At 34.9% G+C, this 18,633-nt stretch overlaps 1 protein-coding gene across 2 annotated transcripts in view; it reads right to left on the reverse strand.

Moving 5' to 3' along the window:
• The window catches only part of LOC140161309 (mpv17-like protein 2), a 38,720-nt gene that overhangs the window by 5,491 nt on the left and 14,596 nt on the right, over nucleotides 1-18,633 (reverse strand). The window contains exon 5 of one of the 2 annotated variants that reach the window (XM_072184824.1): nucleotides 15,687-17,744. The exons of the other annotated variant lie outside the window; for it this stretch is intronic. Within the exon in view, the coding sequence (XP_072040925.1) occupies nucleotides 17,589-17,744 (156 nt within the window). The 3' untranslated portion in view covers nucleotides 15,687-17,588. Of the gene's footprint in view, nucleotides 1-15,686; nucleotides 17,745-18,633 lie in introns of those variants that run through there. 2 annotated transcript variants of the gene reach the window in all.

Below are 18,633 nucleotides of genomic sequence, written 5' to 3' on the forward strand. Positions count from 1 at the left end.
CATGGACAGAGGGACGACGGACGGACACGCCATAATTAGTATTAAGATATGCGCTTTTACTTGAACCCTGTATATAATCATGTGCATTCTATTTAAAAAACATGGCAACAGTAGGGAAATTTTCTCATTAAATCACAATATTTTGGGGTGATAGTAATAAACCTTATTATTATTAAATAAAGTATGTTGCAGTTTATTACTTTTATTTATTATTACTTTTAGTTAAGAAGAAATAAATTTGATTAAATAGAAACCTTCCATCTTTTTTGTCTTTCAATAATAACTAATATTAATTGCTTTTTATTGATTGAACTTAAATTTGACTCCAATAGTGTAGTGTGGATTAAAAAAAATAAACGTAAGAGCCCGGTGGAATCCATTTAGTCCTGATAGCAGGATGTGTGAATGAGCATGAAAGGCTAATTATTGCAACAACAACAAAAAAATGCTTAAGCGACAAGAGAGTGATTAAAGATGGAGAGTGTATTGTCATTGATGGTCAACCATTGATTAGAGAAATGACTAGATATGATTTTGGTGTAGTGTATATGATAATTTTAATGCACACGCCCTTTAATTTTTTTACGGGAACAATGCATGACCCCTAAGGGGAAGTGCATTGTGATGGAACAAAATTAAAGGGCAAGTGCAATGATTTTTGTCATTTACCCATTAACAAAATCATATCAGTCACTAAGGGCTGGGGTATGAACGTTTGGACAGTATTTATTTTGGGACATCAGAGCACATCAGACATATCGAATTGCACTCTGAATACGAAGAATGTCATTCTGATATCAAATAATTTTGATTTTTGAAATTCGCAATTTAATACACATTTTATGGCAAATCATTAAAATTGATATTTTGATATTTAACAGTACTTGAAGTAAACTTTATAAATCTGATGATTTATACTTAAAGTGTATGTAGGTGGGATGAAAAGCCGACGATCAATTGAAAATGTTGACCTTTTCGTATTGAAGATATGATTTTTTCCCAAAACACCAAAAAAAAAATTAGGTCTTTTGGGGAAAAAATCCATATCTTCAATATGAAAGGTCAAAATTTTCAATTGACCGTCGGCTTTTCCTTCCTGCTACATACACTTTAAGAATATGTCATTAGATTTATATAATTTACTTTGAGGACTGTTATATATCAAAATTTGAAAAATATCAAATTTTTATAATTTGTCATAAAATTTGTATTATATTGTGATTTTCAAAAATGAAAATTATTTGATATCAGAAAGACATGCTTCAGATTCAGAATGCAATTCGATAGGTCTGAGGTGCTCTCATGTCCCACAAAAAAATACTGTCGAAACCCAATAAACGCTCATTTTAGATCCCTTAACCTCATCCAAAAACATTATCTAAACCATCATTGTTATAAGTATATTTGTTAAGTGCATTCCGTGATCCACAGCATCATCCCCCACTTGTCTTAAAAAAAAGTTGCGATTTTGATACCACTGGAAACCTCTGGCTACAAATGTTTATGTATCAAAAATTTCATTTAACAAAAATATCGTCAAATTTGAATTTCGTTCTGGTATACCAGAATGAAATTACAACAGTGGCCTACGGACCAGTGTAATACACATAATCATGCATAACTCGCAAACGCAAAATCGGAATCAACTAAAATTTTGGGAATAAGCTTTTTTTGTGGATATCTACTGATCTACTACTAGGATCACAAAACCTCCTTAAAGGTATTAAAAAGTTACCAAAAACAACATTAATATAAAACTCCATCATTGGTGGCCCAGATTTGTTCACCCGTAATTAAATTGACCCAAGCCGGCGCTTCGTATATTTATGAATGGAAAATAAGTGATGTGTAACTTAATTTCTTCAAATTGAGAAAATCTCATTGATTTTCTTTTTTAAATATTGGATCTGTTGCAAGAAAATGAGGTTGCAATGTGTATATAGTGATATGCGTCCTTAACTCACATCTCATATGAAACACCTGTTTTTTATTAATACAGACTTGCATTCTTGCACATAAGACAAATGATATCATAATAATTTAAACTTTTGACCAATCAGATGCTCATCAGTGCTGGGTCATTAGCATATGAAATTGCAATGTTCACTTCTTCTCACATTAGTGTACAGGTTAAAGTCCATATTTCAAAATGTAAAATATACTTGTGTCTGTGATTATGTTTGTTTATCTTAATAAGGCATTCGATAAAAATGGAAGAAAACCAGTGTAAATTAGTCCTTATACAGCTCATCAGGCTGTTTCACAGAGGTCTTAAGAACTTTAAAAAAAAAAACTTTGTAGAGGTCTTTACTTATAAAAACATTCTTCTGATGAAAACTTAAGAACTACAAGTGTCATAGATGCTACTTTCAACCAAATTGGTTGATTGTTTTATTTGAATATTACTAACAACTTACAAGACCACTAACACAATATGAACAAACATCCAAGAAAACACAAATGTGAATTTCAAACATAATTGCTATTTTCAATCTTATCTTAACTTATTATATAACATTAATTATCATTACCATATTTTCTTGTGTAGGTGGATAAGTTGCATTGTTTCAAAATGCACAAAACTGGGTTGAGAAGTTGGAATGTCATTGTGTTTACAAACATGGTCTCCATGATGGTTGTTTTTTGGTGGGGGCACTGGGGGGAATAAATTTGTTGCTGCTTTTGTGTGAGGAGCTACTATTTCCTGTTAGTATCCAAAAATCAGGCTTTACTTTTTGAAATTTGCAGGGGAGCTTTTAATTGCTCTCCTTGAGTGCTACAGGAGAGCACTAGGAGAGCATTTTTACCGTACTATATATATATGTGACTCCTCGCCACAACTGAGCCCGGATGTCGCCAATCATCATTTTTGAGATATTCAACCAAAATATTCTGCTTGAAATTAGCTTTAAAATGATGTATATCATGTCTATAGTACTTGACATTTAAGTAGTGAAAATCAATAAAACAGTCAATAAATCCTTTCTTTCCTATTGTTTATTGTTAAGTTCGATGGAGCATATCTCAATAGTGGCACTGGCGACATCCGGGCTCAGTTGTGGCGAGGAGTCACATATGTGGTTATTATTTTTACACCAAAGGTAGGCAAGCAATAAAAATCAAGCTCTCCTCAGCTTTATTTGAGGGGAGTGATGGGGCGTAATCGCTCTAGCTCTCCTCAAACGGCAAAGCCTGAAAAATATCAAAATTATGATTTTGCTGATTTGATAGTTACAGCCTGTATGCCTGAAAATAACTTATACAGACCCATTCTCTTTTGGTTACAATGCATTTGGTTCATAAGCATCACTATTGAGTATATCTTTGAAGCAACCATGTAATAGCACATAAGCAAGTGGTATGCTTTTTCAGGTTCACTTCAGTAACCAGGATGTAGCTCTATGGGGACCATGTAAAATTGCCTTTTATTAGGGTTAAACTTATGGTACAGCTAAGGGTACCATAAGGACTAGAATCAAAGTTATGCTACGGTGAGGTTTGGTTTCTATGGTTTGGGTTAAGTCTGATGTATACTCCAATTCGCGACCGCAATTTCACAGGCCGTAAAGAAATTTGAGCTAAAATTGTACGACTTTTGCAAAGGAATTTCCTTCGTGGAGCAGGTTTCTTTGCGCTTCGGTTCAACTTGGGGGTACGCTAGCGAAGTTTCTATAAGAAAGCACAGGGCAGGCAACAATTCTTCGTGATACTCAGCGATATTTTGAAGAAGTATACATTAATGCCTTCGCGCGAAGCTGCAAATTAATTTTTTCATCACAGCTTCTCGCCAAGTGGCGAATTAGAGTATACATCAAACTGAAGGGTTTGAGTTAAGGGTCAAGGTATAAGTTCGGGTTAAGGACAAGGAATGTGATTAGTATTAGGGTAAGAGCTGCATGGAAGGACTAAAGTTAGGTTTAGGGTTATAAGGAATGTTTTTTAAGTTTGGGGTAAGCATAAATTGGTGACAGTTTAGCATGTTTGGGGTTAGGGAGTTAAGACCAGGTAGGTTATGATAAGGTGCAAAAGGTACAGTAACATTATTCTGTATGTACTTTCACCAACTTTCACATGAACAACCTTACATTGCTACCAATTGGCACACTATTGACCATAAACTAATAATACTATATAGACAGTTCACCAACTGGCAAAGTCCCAGCATCATCTGTTAATGAGGGCCAATTGTTCCAATGAGTGTGACATACGAAATTGCTATTTGCCATTTGCACAGATTCGCCATCTTGCCACCTAAACAAGGCTCTCCCTGTAAACGCATGCGCAAAATGTGCATTTTTGTTTCTTGCCTTTTTTAGCGTTGTGCCAGAAGGCTTTTGCAACATACACGCAGTAATTAAAGCATGCGTTTAACAGGCGTACGCACACACAATGCGCACTTTGTGGGTAGAACCACGTTTGGAGATGACTGTGCAATCAGTGAATGCACATACCGTATATTTTTATGGTCAATGCTCTACCCCGTACCGTAACACAAAGGCATGGTACGCTGACATGATTTGTTAGATACGCACAATCGAACTACATGTATCACCCCTCATGAAAATAAGACTGTGACTTTGACTGTTTGTGAATGGTCTGCATCTCTTAACACATGATTGAACTTCTTAATATTATAACTTTTTAATGACAACAATCTTACAATAATAACAAATAAACTCTGAAATACAATAAAGTACATTTGTTTATATATGCTCTATCTTACTTACATTAAGACACCTCTACAGATTAAATGCATTTACAAAATATAGAACTTATTTTATATAACTTATAGAATATTTCAGTTACGGTATATATTTCAGTTACGGCATATTTCAGATTACGCATATTTCAGTTATGGTATACATTACGCATATTTCAGTTATGCGTTATACATTACGCATATTTCAGTTGCGGTATCATATAACATTATTTCAGTAGTGGCAGGACGGAGAAAAGTTCTGCATTTCAAATTGATCAACACTCAACACTTGTCTACAATTACATCTCTTAAATACACTAACACAATAGTATAACAAAATCACGATTAATAATGAGATTATATATAACAGATGTATCTTGATGACTGAAACACACCTGGCCCACATTCTTGTTTCTTATCTAATTCTTTTAAAGATGGCGCTATAGATGAGTTGACCTCAATGTTTATCAACAAAGGCAAGGGACTGGTATATTGAACTGCATACAACCACTAAACTGTTCAAAAGCCTTATTGTGATGTGGCGGGAGTTTTAAAGCACGGGCCCTGAACAAAATATGATGCACGCGCATACTGCCAGGCAAATAAACAATGGAAATTGTGCCAGGAGTCAACTCATCTATAGCTGTGCATCAATCACCAAGCACTGCATTGCAGCATTGCTGTTGCGTGGAACCATACTGTATATCCGCGACCAACACCACCTGGCAGATGTGCATACACATTTATAAGATTAAAACAACTGTGCTACCATCACGCCAAGTGTAGCCAGGGTGTATGAAACCTCATCCCCAGGTGGCCGGGGACAGCCTCAAGGTTTACAATAAATGTCAAAGCAGCTGCTCCGTACAGGAAGGGTGATAGAGCCTGTTTAGCCCTAACCAACCCAAACATCAAAAAAGCTAATTCACAAAGTATCTGCAAGTGCATGTATTCCACGTGATGTGATTGCATCATCATGGGAACAGTCATATGGGCACGTAAAGCTTGGTCGGCCAAGGTAGATACCCGTGGTAAGGTAGGGGTGTATGTGCTGTCTGGCACCCGAGAGGGTCAGTGGTTCAAAACCACACCCGAGAAAAAGTTTTTTCTTCTTCTTCTTCTTCCTTCCTCCTTTCATTCCTCTCACCAAAAAGCACCTAGGGCATTAGGGTTAAGATAATAATCTTAGGATGTAACTTAGCTCTTGGTCTATAAAGTGCACTATTTAACAATCCACCACAATACATGCTACTCAACACAGGCTTCTAGTGTCCTTCTTCTTACACTTCAACTTTAACTTAAAACCCCCTCATTTGCCAGTCCACAACACCTTATTTCCATTTTGCAAATTTCCACCAACAACCTTAGTTCACCCCTTCACATTTTGATCATTTCAAACTATTCTTCCTCCAAATTTTACAAAATATATCTATTCTACAATACGTTGTTGTACATTGTTATCTATAACCTCGCCATCACCGAGTCAGGGACTCAGTTCCAAGAGTCAGGAAGAGTCCATTCAACTGGACTACTTATCCAGCTTGATTCAATTCATTAATGAGGTTGACTAACTTACTACTCTTGTCAAATCATCCTTAGGCCAAAACAAAAAAAAATGTGTTGTTGCCCTCAACCGACCGACCCTAAATCCTGAAAAATCAGGGTCTGCATTTTTTTTTTGAATGATGACTTTTACAAATTTGTTCAAAAAATCAATGTTTTGCACTTAAAATTAATATTTTATTGAAGGACTAGTCTTTAATTGATGTCTAAAGGTATCCAGAAGTCAAAATTGACAGATGTCCCCTAATTGAAGAAGCATTATTTAATATTTGAGGGGATTTTTAAAACCTGAAGGTTAAAAAAAAAAAAAAAAAAATCCTGACCGTCCGACCCAACTTTCCCATTTTTCCACTTGAGGGCAACACAACAATATCTTTTTTTTGGCCGTATCTTCAGACACAACTCTGCATTCTGCCACCCAATTGGCACTATTCCCCTGCTTTTAGTGCAGGTCAAGCTTTTTACCCTGACCAACTTTTATTCGCCAAGGGAGTAGCAACGGTTTTTGGTGCCTGGGGCAAGGAAAGGAAATGGTACCTTTCCTGGAAAAAAAGGAGGGGGGGGGGTCAGCTGACCTGCTCCTATTTCTGAACAAATTAGTATTTTACTCTCAGCATGTCCATGATATCAATGTAACATTTTAAGGTAACTGTTACACACACACTTTTGCTGCATTTTCAAACATGTGCATGTGTGTACACCAGCATTTTGAGTGAATGCTCCAGATTTGAAGCTGCACCAAATGAAATGCGCACTGGCATCACATGACTCACCAAGAGTAAAACGACTCTAGTAGGCCTTTAGGGAAAGGCTTGTGTTATCATGACAAGAGTCTATGTGCTATCTACCGAAGATAGCATATGGAATTTATTATGGAGTCTGTACAATGTGAATGTATTATAGTCTTGTATGCTATGGAGATAGCAAAAGTTTATACCAAATGGCTTTGTATGTGCACTGGCAACGATTACATAGTCTGTACAGCCTTTGTATAGTCTGCATACTACCACAGATGGCATAAGTTTGTACACAACAATTTTGTTTGTGTACTACTTAATATATTGAAGATCTGTGCATGGTAGCTTTGCCACATGCTACCTACTGCAGAGATGGAATACATAAATGTCTTAATGTAACCATGTCATTCAGAATTTGTGCTATCTACTGAAGATAGCACAACTTAATAGCTTGGTCAAATGAAGAGAAGTCTATTCAGTCAATGAAGCTTTGTCATACAGAGTTTGTGCTGTGCCATCTACTCTAGATGACATTCAGTTGTACAGAATAGCTTAGTCAAAGTGTCTGCCTACCTATACTGAAATAGCACACAGCCTTTGCAACATGGCCTTGTCATTGGTACAGAGTTTACATGCTACCTACTGATGACAGGACAAAGTTGGCAGCTTTGTCAAACAGAGCCTGCGTGTCACATCATGTACATGTATATCAGCGTTCGAAATAGGGCCGGTCAGCCGGCCATTGGCCTGTAACTTTTTGGCCTGGCCGGTAACAGTTCTGACTGGCATCTATATAGTTGCCGGCCCGGCTGGCCGGTAACTTATTAAGATCAAGCCCGGCTGGCCTGTAACTTTTTGAGGAATATTTCGAACACTGATGTATATGCTGAAAACTGAAGATAACAGTCTATGAAACATGATTTGTCATACAGTTATCTTTTGATGGTAGAATAATAATTTAAAAGTCAACACAGTGCCTGTGTGCTATCTACTTTTAACATAACATCTTGTACATTGGGGCTTTCTCGGACACAGCCTATGTGCTATCTGCTAAAGACAGCACAACACCAGCAGTTTTGTCATATTGCATCTACTGATGATAGCACAGAGTCTATGATGTGTCTTTGCTATACACAATGCTATCTACTGAAGATAGCATTATGTTGTTTAGCATGTTAACAAGAAATTTTGCTTTCTTCAGAAGATAGCATAGACAGTTTATACAGTGTCATCTGATATTGCAGTTGACGAGCCCTTCAAGCTGAACAGTATACATTGCTATTATTTAACTTTGGTTTGGGTGTTAAACTATGGCATAGAGATTCCTCTAACATTTCCCGCACACATTTCAGAAGTAGTTACTCAAGTCAGTAGTTCTACTTTGCCTTTGTGACCATGAGATCTTTTGGAAGCTACCGTCACATCACCATTACAAGCATGACAAGGAAAACGTTTCACCACAAAATTAACAAGTAAAAGAATTATATTCCACTAAATAAAATAAGCATCTCTCAACACCCCTGGGGACTATTTATCTTTTTTTTTATCTCTTTATGTCATTGTTCTCAGTCCTTGTAATTCTAGCATGTAACTGGTAAAGAATGTTTATTATGTCACAGGAAAATCATTTCAGTTTGAGTAACAATGGCTGTGGCATATTGCTTTACAGTTCTAATTTTATTATTCTGAATTATAGGCCATTCCTGTAATGGGCACTTTCCTACCGTTGATGGGGTGAATATCAATCAGGGTTCCTGCACCTTGAAGCCTTTAAAATTCCAGGACTTTTCAAGGACTTTCAAGATCCAAAAGCATGATTTTTAAGGACTTACCACAACACAAAAATCATGATGCAGCTCTCCATGAGGCACATATTAACGAAAGTGACAGCTCTCTCCACTCCCCAAATTTTGTCCAAATTATACTTGGGTAAAATTCCAATTTTCAATGACTTTCAAGGACCTTGTGTAAATTTCCAGGACTTTCAAGGCCTTGAAAAGGTGTTTTCAAATTCAAGGACCGCGGGAACCCTGATCAATATTGATATCACACCTTTCTTGACCTTACTTTCATTTATTTTTTATCATGTGATACCCTTCTTATCTACCTCGCTTTCGACATATGTGACATCGATGTGATATCTGTATTAACCCCATCAACAGCAGGACCGGTCCAATTATAGGAATGGTCATTCATTTTGTTGTTTGTTCTCCCCTCCAAGACCTTCAAAAGTGTGTGGCTTCTCGACCATTTGATATTACGGTACCACAAAAAAAAACTTGTTAGTTCGTTAGTTTCAAGCAAACATTCTGAAAATATAGTACATTCATCTTAAAATCTTATAGATTATTTCTCTGTTTCCTCAAAGAGGTAAACTGTTCTTTATTTTCAAAAAAAGTTTCCCAAGACAGCTGCAATTTTGAATGAATACATTGCTTTGTTTTGATAAATTACAAATCAATGATTACATTACAGGAATGTGAGTTTTGAGAAAAGAGAAAATGTGACTTTGGAGCACAAAAAGACACCCTCAGTCATTTCAGTGGTAAAAACAATGGATACCAAGGCCCATTCCAGTTTATATCCATACACCCCCATATAGAAGACATGACCTTAAGGGGTGTCGAATTCCCATTCAAAATTCACACTCCCTGTGTGGAAGAAGATTAAGGTCATTTCTTCCATGTGGGATTTCAACTGGAATAGCCCAAAGCTTCAAACTTCTTATAATACAAATTCATCTCTCGCTCAGTTGTAATGCCTCAGCCTGGGTAACCAGCATTGTGACCAATTGGTGGTGTTGCATAATAATATTCCTTTATAAGCCATTGTGCAACATCATTTCCCTACAGACCACTTGACATCATTGTTTATCAACAAAGGCGAGGGACTGGTCTATCGATATGCTTGAACGAACCACTACACTGTTCAATGGCTTTCTTGTACTATATGAAATGTGGTGGGCGATTTAAAATGCATGTGCCATGAGCAAAGTACGATGCGTGCCGTACGCACACTGCAGGGCAAAGAACAATGTAAATTTCCATAATTCCCGCACATACTGCCGGGCAATGACGTCACATGTCAAGTGGTCTATTACAACATGAAAAAATAATTGGTCATTTATGGATACTCAATTACTCATGCTAAAACACTCTAAATGTGAGAAACAATAAGACGCCCGAAAGTCCGAGCTTTTGTTCAAAATATACATACAAAAGTAGCACCGTCCTACATGTATTCATATTATATTCATGTAGTTAGGTCCAACTTTTGGAAAACAATGTCATATAATATATTACAATATCACAACATTTGTAATAAATTTAAATTGTGATCTCAGTAATTATGAGTTACATTCATTACACTTTAAAACACTTTTTAAAGTTACGCTATCTGTATTCGCATGATGTACAACTAACACTCAATGAACGTTTACATCAAAACATATAATTCAAATTTGTAATAAATGGGTTGTTGGGAGTCTTTCAAAACTGAAGGGTTCCTCCATATTCTAACACAATCTCAATCCACTCCTCATAAAGTACATCAATTACTACTCGTGGTTATTTTTAAGTAACATTTATACTTATTTTTAAAAGTAACTTCATATATTTATTACATGATTCTCTTTCATCACATTTTGTCGCACAATCACTTCAATTTATCACATTATTTCAATTTATCACATGATCAATCACATGTCATGCTTCACATGATCTATCATTTTTTTACCAAATCAAAAAACTTTTAAACATAACAATTTTCTTGACATAATTTCAATTTCAAGTAAAAGAGAACTCAGCCTTGTCAAAGAAAATAATAAAAATGTTTTACTTACTAGGAATTCCTTGGTGAAGCTATTGGAAATGATGAGTTAGTACAGTAACACAAAAAAGGAAACAAAAATATGCCTCTGGTGGAGGCATAACGATAAGAAATATATGGCAAACTTATATATTTTCCAACCAAAAAACATGCATTATGTAATTGCTAGCTCAAATAGCAAACTTAAATACTTGCTACATGCCTATCAATATAACATGGCAAGAACAAAGATAATTTTATTTTTGGGTTTACTCTTACTTCAAGTTCCATCCCATTTTCTTTCTTTAATACATTTTATTAGTATGACTGAATAACAAAAATGTATTCATAAGTTTCCGTAAACCAAACTTTTGACAAACTGATTTTAAAAAATAGTTCAGGACAACCCAAATAATTGTTTTGACGTTCTAATAAATCACAATTTTGATTTAATTTGAGCTTAAAATGGACAAAGAAAAAATTCGGAAGGGAGTTTGTACATTGGTACTCAAACCACAACAAATGCAGGCACCTAGGCTACAACAAGATGTATACTTAATAATATCAGCATAAGGCCAAAACAAAAAAGGATAGTTTGCTTGTCCCCCACAACTTTTTCAGAATTGGGTCAGTCGATCGGGATTATTATTTTTTTTAAAGGTCATAGCCAAAACATGACTGTATACATTTAATTAGCTTAATAAGTAGCCCAAATAGTAGTGAATTGGGATATTTCTCTACTGTATACCACTTGAATTCAAGTTTGTTAAAACAGTTTAGAAGTACGTAGAAACTGTAATAAAAACTTTTCAGGTTGTCAAAAAATGTTGAAAGAAAAAAAAACCTTTTCTGGAATTTCCAAAATTAGGGTCAGTATTCATTTGTACAGTAAAACAAAAAAAACCTACTTTTTTCCAGAATTTCCAAATGAGGGTCGGTCGGTGGAGGACAAGCAAACAATCTTTTTTTTTTTTTGCCTAATGATAATGTACAGTTTAAAGTAAAGCAATATTATAACATTTACTAAAGAGGACACCCTCAATTTTTTTTCAAAATGTTTGTAATGCACTTTTAAAAATACCATGTGAAAATTAAAGCCATAGCTGCTGTATTTGTGACAAAATCTGAGATTTTCGAAAAATAATTCTGAGATTGAATTAATTCGATCGAAATGTTAATTCCTTGTTTATGGCTGAAATGTTTCGTTTGTGAGCTGATTGACCTCAGTAATGATTGACTGACTGACTGAAACACACATTCTTTCACTGTTGTCATTAGTTCGGCTCAAATCGAAGGGGCACATATCTGGCAGTATATTAGATCACTTTTCTGTTTTTTGTTGTTGTTTTTTTTCTTACAATATTGCTTCAAATGATGCAATCAACCAAAATCCGTCAGATATCTTCTGCATTCAATTTTTTTTCATTTCATAGAAACATTAATTGAATACCACCCAAATAAGAGCCAGTGGCGGCACCATGGGAGCATGGGGGGGGCAAAATTTTATGCCTCCCCAGTCAGAACTCTTGCCCCTCAGTAAAATCCCAAAATTTGTCGATTTTGCCCCCTCCCAATGCCCGGCGAAAAAAATCCTGGTGCCGCCATATTGATAAGAGCTATGTGTGCTGGAAGTTCCAGAAATTTGTGTCAATTCTTTTGAATACATGAACGCTTATAGCGTAAAAGAAACATATTGACGACAACAACAAAGATAGGCTTGTTTTTAGTCGTATTTGAACATCGCCCGACCAACTTACTTTGTTTGATTGCATGAAAATTTTACACACCAATAAAAATCAATTCTAGCTAAAACAATACAACACTCTATAATTGAAGACTGAATTAAAAACACAAGTTTGCGTATGACGTCCTGTCAACTAGACCAAAAATACTGTACTGCACTGGTCAGCAACCAATTACGCCATGCTTTTGCCCTGATATCAGAGGTAAACTAGTCTTTTTTTTAATTCAGTCTTCAATTATAATGACAAAGCTTTTAACACGAGTTCAAGAATCCTGGAAATTGGAGGGAGGGGGGGGACTAAAAGCTTTTCTCAAGTGATTATTACAATGGCTGCATGCAACATGTCTTCACACTTGAACACCAAGTACTGGTAAGTTCAACCCCATGGGCACTGATACCTTACTTACATTGCCACTGATTGGTTTAATTTCATGATGTAATCATCTGAGTAGCCAATCAAAATACAGCTTATAGCACTTTTAACCTTAACCCTCTTCAGCCCTACTGATCATTCTTACCACATCTCTGATTGGCTCAATACATGATATAGCCCTCTTAGTAACCAATCAAAATAGTTCTTAGAGGCCGATACATCAATTGGCAGGTAGTGTCATGGGGTTAAACTTAACCTACCTTTCCAATACAACAGACATATTATTACATCATATTACACTAAGTGCATTTTAATAACACAGATAGAGGGACTGTTAAAATCATTTCTTTGTTTTCAATATCAAATTATATTCAAGATAATTAAATTAGCGATAGAAAATCTGTGAGGCAGAGATTGGTGTTACTAATGGTTAAGGGGGTACTACACCCATTGATTTTTTTTTTTGCATTTTTTGCATTTTGTGAAGAAATTACAAAAAAAATTGGACAAAGTGGTATGCAAAATGAAGGGGCAAATCTTCTCGCTTTTATTGGTGGTATCGGTATCAATGTAGCTTACATGCTTTTACAGATAGAAGCCAAAAGGAGGTACATCACTGATGATTTAAATTCACTTCATTTTGGAAAGCTTACTATCAACGGATTTCGTTAAAATTTTGGATATGTGTTGCTAACACATTAGGGAAATAAAGTTGATATGTAAAATGGGAATAAGTGGTTCCTGATTTCTTTTATGACTTCATGAACTTGGTGCTCCACAACTATCAAAAAGGAACTGGTTAAAATGCTTCTATTTTCAATGTTGAGCTATATTTTGTATTTTTAACTTGCGACATTATTGCACTGAAACTTAATTAAGCCATAGGTAACAGGTTACAACAACCATACTACAGCAATGATGAAAAAAATTGTATTTTTTGTCACCTATACAACCATATTGGGTAGTTTTCCGTAAGCTTACCTTTTGTGATTTTGGTAACTATTATATATTTATTTGTGAAATCCGTCTCAACTAGGCATTCTAAATTGTACTCACCATTTACATCCCAAGGTATATTAGTATATCCACCATGCACTTCTCGATATATATCCAGTTAAAGACAGAATATCAAAATTATGCCTCATATGATATCACAGACTCTCACATGTGTATTCAAAATTGATGCTTAAATTTGACCTGAACCAATTGACCTATAACCTGACATACGGTGACCTAATAGCCTTTTCTTCTCCTAACAACTAATGACTATGCATCTATTGTATAAGTGTGTATTTAATTTATTCAGTGTTATATCATGGTAGGTATTTTGCATGCACTATAGATTTTCTATAGAGAGTATAACAAAGGATTTAATGTATTCTATTCATGTACCCTACTTGAACATTTTGAAAAGAATAAATTATGGTTTGTTATGAAACACAGATCTGAGTTACTAGGTTACAGTAAACAAAAAATATATAGGGTTAAAATGACTTACTAAAATGGTTGAAAGTCACTTTATATGTAGATATATTTTATAAGTTAAGGACATGAGGTGATAAACATATATATGTACTTAATAAATTTGCAAGAAAAAAAAGAAGAGGGGTACTGATGAAAATCGGGGTATTATATCGCCTTAAGTCCCCTAGATTTAGCTCTCTATATAGCCACCACAGTCATTACATGTTGGATGGATTAAGGTTGGTCAAAATTTTTTTTTTTATTAATTTTGAAAAACTAGATCAAAATATCTAGGACCCGCTTTTTCATTTTTTTTTTTTTTTTTTAACTTTGAGAAATTTTCACCAAAAATGGTCAAAAAATGCTGATTTTTCAAAAAAATTCATAAAAAAGCCCAATTTTGGCCCAAATTTCAAATATTTTTGGTAAAATTGGTCAAAATTAAAAAAAAAATGAAAAAACGGGTCCCAGATATTTTGATCTAATTTTTAAAAATTAATAAAAAAAAAAATTTTGGCCCAAGAATTTGTTTGTTACGATGCACGAAAAAGAAGTGGGCCAAAAACCGTTATTTTTGGGATTTCACAAATTTGACCTCACAGATGAACTTATCAAGTCTTTGCCATTCTAAATATGTATACTTTTATATACTTTAGACCAACAATTTAGAAATTATGAGGCTTCAAATTCCAGGGTTCAGACCAACCTTAAGGGCACATTCACAGATTTTGTGGGAGAGGTACAATGACATTTTTGTTCACGCATTTTTGAACCCACATCTCATATGCACAGTTATGATCCCTTACACACCCTGTGTCTTGAATAGCTAATGAAGCCCACCAAACATGTGGTAAAGAGGTCAGGAAATAATTCCTGATATCTCATACCCTCGTTTGTATGCCATTTCCCAATCCTGCCCCAAATGAAAAGGACTATTTAGCCCATCTAATCTTGTAAAGAGACAGTGGCTGCCGGGAACAAGGTTATTACAATTATTGTTTATTCAGCAATAAGATCGCTGAGCACAGGAAAAATACACTGGATATTTCACAGAGCCAGTTCACTGCTCATGGTGTCCCATTGTGTTCATGATGAATTTATTAATTATCTTATCAAGACTTTATCTGCAAATTATAATTGAATATGGTAGTGATATTTGTTTTAAAGCTTATCTTGTTTGAAGGATACAAACAACTGGTTCGTAGCTACTGCATATTTCTAGAGTTGCCCCCCCAGGTTGGCTACACAAATGACCACCCCAAATATTTTTCTTGTCCCCCCCACTTTTCAGGCAAAAACCCCAAATTACAAAAATTTCCACTTTTTGCGTCAATTCCTGGCGCCGCCACTGGCACCGATTAATGGATACCCTTTATAAAGATAAAAAATAAGATATCCCAAATCATAGCATCATGCAAGATTTTGTGTTTGTTTGGGCATATAGGAAAGGGATTCATGACAACACGGGACCATTTTTATGAAGACATGCATCTCAAGTTGAGCTTACATTCATCTCTATTTCTAATATAGGGAACACAACTTCTATGAAATTAAGTCCAGTTAGCATTGTTACATGGGCTGTCCTGAACTATCATTTGACTAATTAACCATTAATTATAATTATTCATTATTATTAATTTAACAAGAAAGAGGATATTTTTTGCCATGGTTGTGTTTTTAAATAATACTGATTTTTTTATCATGCATTTTAATCGCTATGATCATGTGACCAACTAAAGGGAGACAACATGCTATTAATGGGTGTATCTACATGGGAGCCCAGATTCGCATTGATCCACATTACTGAAATCCGCATTACTGAAATCCAGATCAGTTTGAACTTCCCTAGCTCGCAGACGACATGAGCGCCTTACGATATATACGCACTTATACTGTACATGTATATAACACGCTTACACTGCCCATGGGCTTGCTAGACACAGAATAATGTGTATGTGTAGACAGTTACTCGATGCGATGTAGATCACATTGTATACATTAATGCGCATGAATGCTGTTCTTGCCTCTTGTGTGCAGTCGCCTAATAAAATATATATTGTGTTAACTATTTGCATTTGAATATCAACTGCAGCAAAGATGTCATCATAAACATCCATATTATTACGCACCAACCAATATGTTGGTAATAAAATGCACTCAAATGATTTCAAAAATGCTTACGGTGATGTGAATTATGAAATGGTATTTATAAATTATGTAACTAGATTGGTTTTGATAAATTTGGATTTTTCTCTTTTATAGTAATTTGCTTGCGTTTAAAAAAATATAAAAACAGGGAAAATCAAAAATCTTAAGAGGGCATTGCATGATCCACAGCCTCATCCCCCCACTTTTCTCAAAAAAAGTTGAGATTTTTATACCATTGGAAACCTCTGGCTTTATAATGTTTATTTACAAATTACAGATTAATTCATATAGCAAAAATATAGTCAAATTCGAATTGCATTTTCCAGGATACCAGAACGAAATTACACATAATCATGCATAACTCGCAAAATCAGAATCAAATGAAATTTTTGGAATAAGCTTTTTGTGGATATCTACTGAAAAATGTCATAAAAAGTGGATGCTAGGATCACAAAATACTCCTTTAAAGCTGCAACAATGGACTCTACAGACATAAGCATTGTGAAGCACATGCAAAACATTTGAAACATGTAACTATAGCAACTTCCTCAGTTAGGCTGATTGATGAAATAATATGATGTAAAGTGATACTTCTCCCGGAACAATAAATATTGACAATTGAAGTCTTTGTGTGATAAATATTGATGATTTACAAGCCTACAAAGTAACAGCTTTTGGAATCAGAACCTAATAATATCATGCCTTTGGCACAGGTAGATCATACATACTTTTCAAAAACAAATAAGATTCTTCAGACCCAAATTCCATTTGAAAAACTACACAAACATCAAAAATAAATTTTGAGATGGATATGTGATATTTGATTTAAAATAATTCCTTTTCCCTCAAATTAAATTGTTAAAGATGATCATAGACTCACAAAATCTCATAACTTTTCAGTTTTAAGGAATTTTCAAACTTGACATGACTTACTTTCAAATTAAAAGGAAGGGATCACATGTCAACATACATTTACACTTGGCTAACACACTTCACAAAGTTACCCACACATACTAGGCTAGTAGTAATGTCAGCTCTGAGGATATTGCCAGTTTAATGTTCTGTATCGTGAGTACCGTGAGCATGTTTCATGAATGACAAAAACACATCCCACACCAGCGTGACACAGAGTACGTAGACTACCCGTAAACGGGGCGGCAAAACGAAGAAGTTGAAAGTTTGTGCAGCAGGCCAGACACACCAATCCATCTGGGAAAGCATTAGTCGGAAAAAGAGTGAAAGATGGAAAAAATAAAGGGAAGGCAAAGATGAAAAGAAGAAAAAATGATAGAAAAAAAAACATGCATTAGTAATCCACAGCATAAATGAGTGCAGCATGTGAAGAATTGCGATGGGCTATTCCAGAAAGTAAGTGCACACCCTCTGTAGAGGAGCAAATTTTCAAATAAAGAAATGCTTCCTGAAAATGACTGCAATTCCAGTTGCCAATGTTATCGAAAATAGCTTGGAAATACAATCAAATGTATACAAAATTATGGAATTGACCGAATTAAGGAGTTTTGATTGTGAATTATTTTGATTGGATTTTTTCACATTCATAACTGGTCAAAAAGTCCTGAAATCCGAACTCCTCCATAGGGGGTGTGCATCTATTTTCTGAAATAACCCAAAATTGTGAGAACATGAAATCTGATTAATACTGAATACAATCTCTACATTATTCTATTTCTAAAATAGTCTATAATGACCCAAAACATCATAAAAATCTGTTCAAAAAACTTACACAAACCTGAAATTTTTTTGCAAACAATATTTTTTCCAAAACATTTCTGTCCACCCACTTCGCTAAAAACACTCGTTTTTATTTTCATACAGCTACAAAATACCCAAAACAGAGAACAGGATTTCAATTTCTGTACTATTTACATGTCCATGTATGGTATATAACAACAAATCCAACATTTTTTGTTCAAAATTAATCACAGACAATTTGCGTTCAACAAATATGACACTTTAAAATCAGATTTCAGGTTTCAATATAACACTCAGTGTAAAATTGCTGACTAATTAAGAATTAATTTGACTAATTTACAGATATTTAATGAAGTGGGTAAATAATTCAGAGGTTGTGATTCTG

The sequence above is a fragment of the Amphiura filiformis genome, chromosome 1 (genome assembly GCF_039555335.1).
Source record: "Amphiura filiformis chromosome 1, Afil_fr2py, whole genome shotgun sequence".
NCBI lineage: Eukaryota > Metazoa > Echinodermata > Ophiuroidea > Amphilepidida > Amphiuridae > Amphiura > Amphiura filiformis.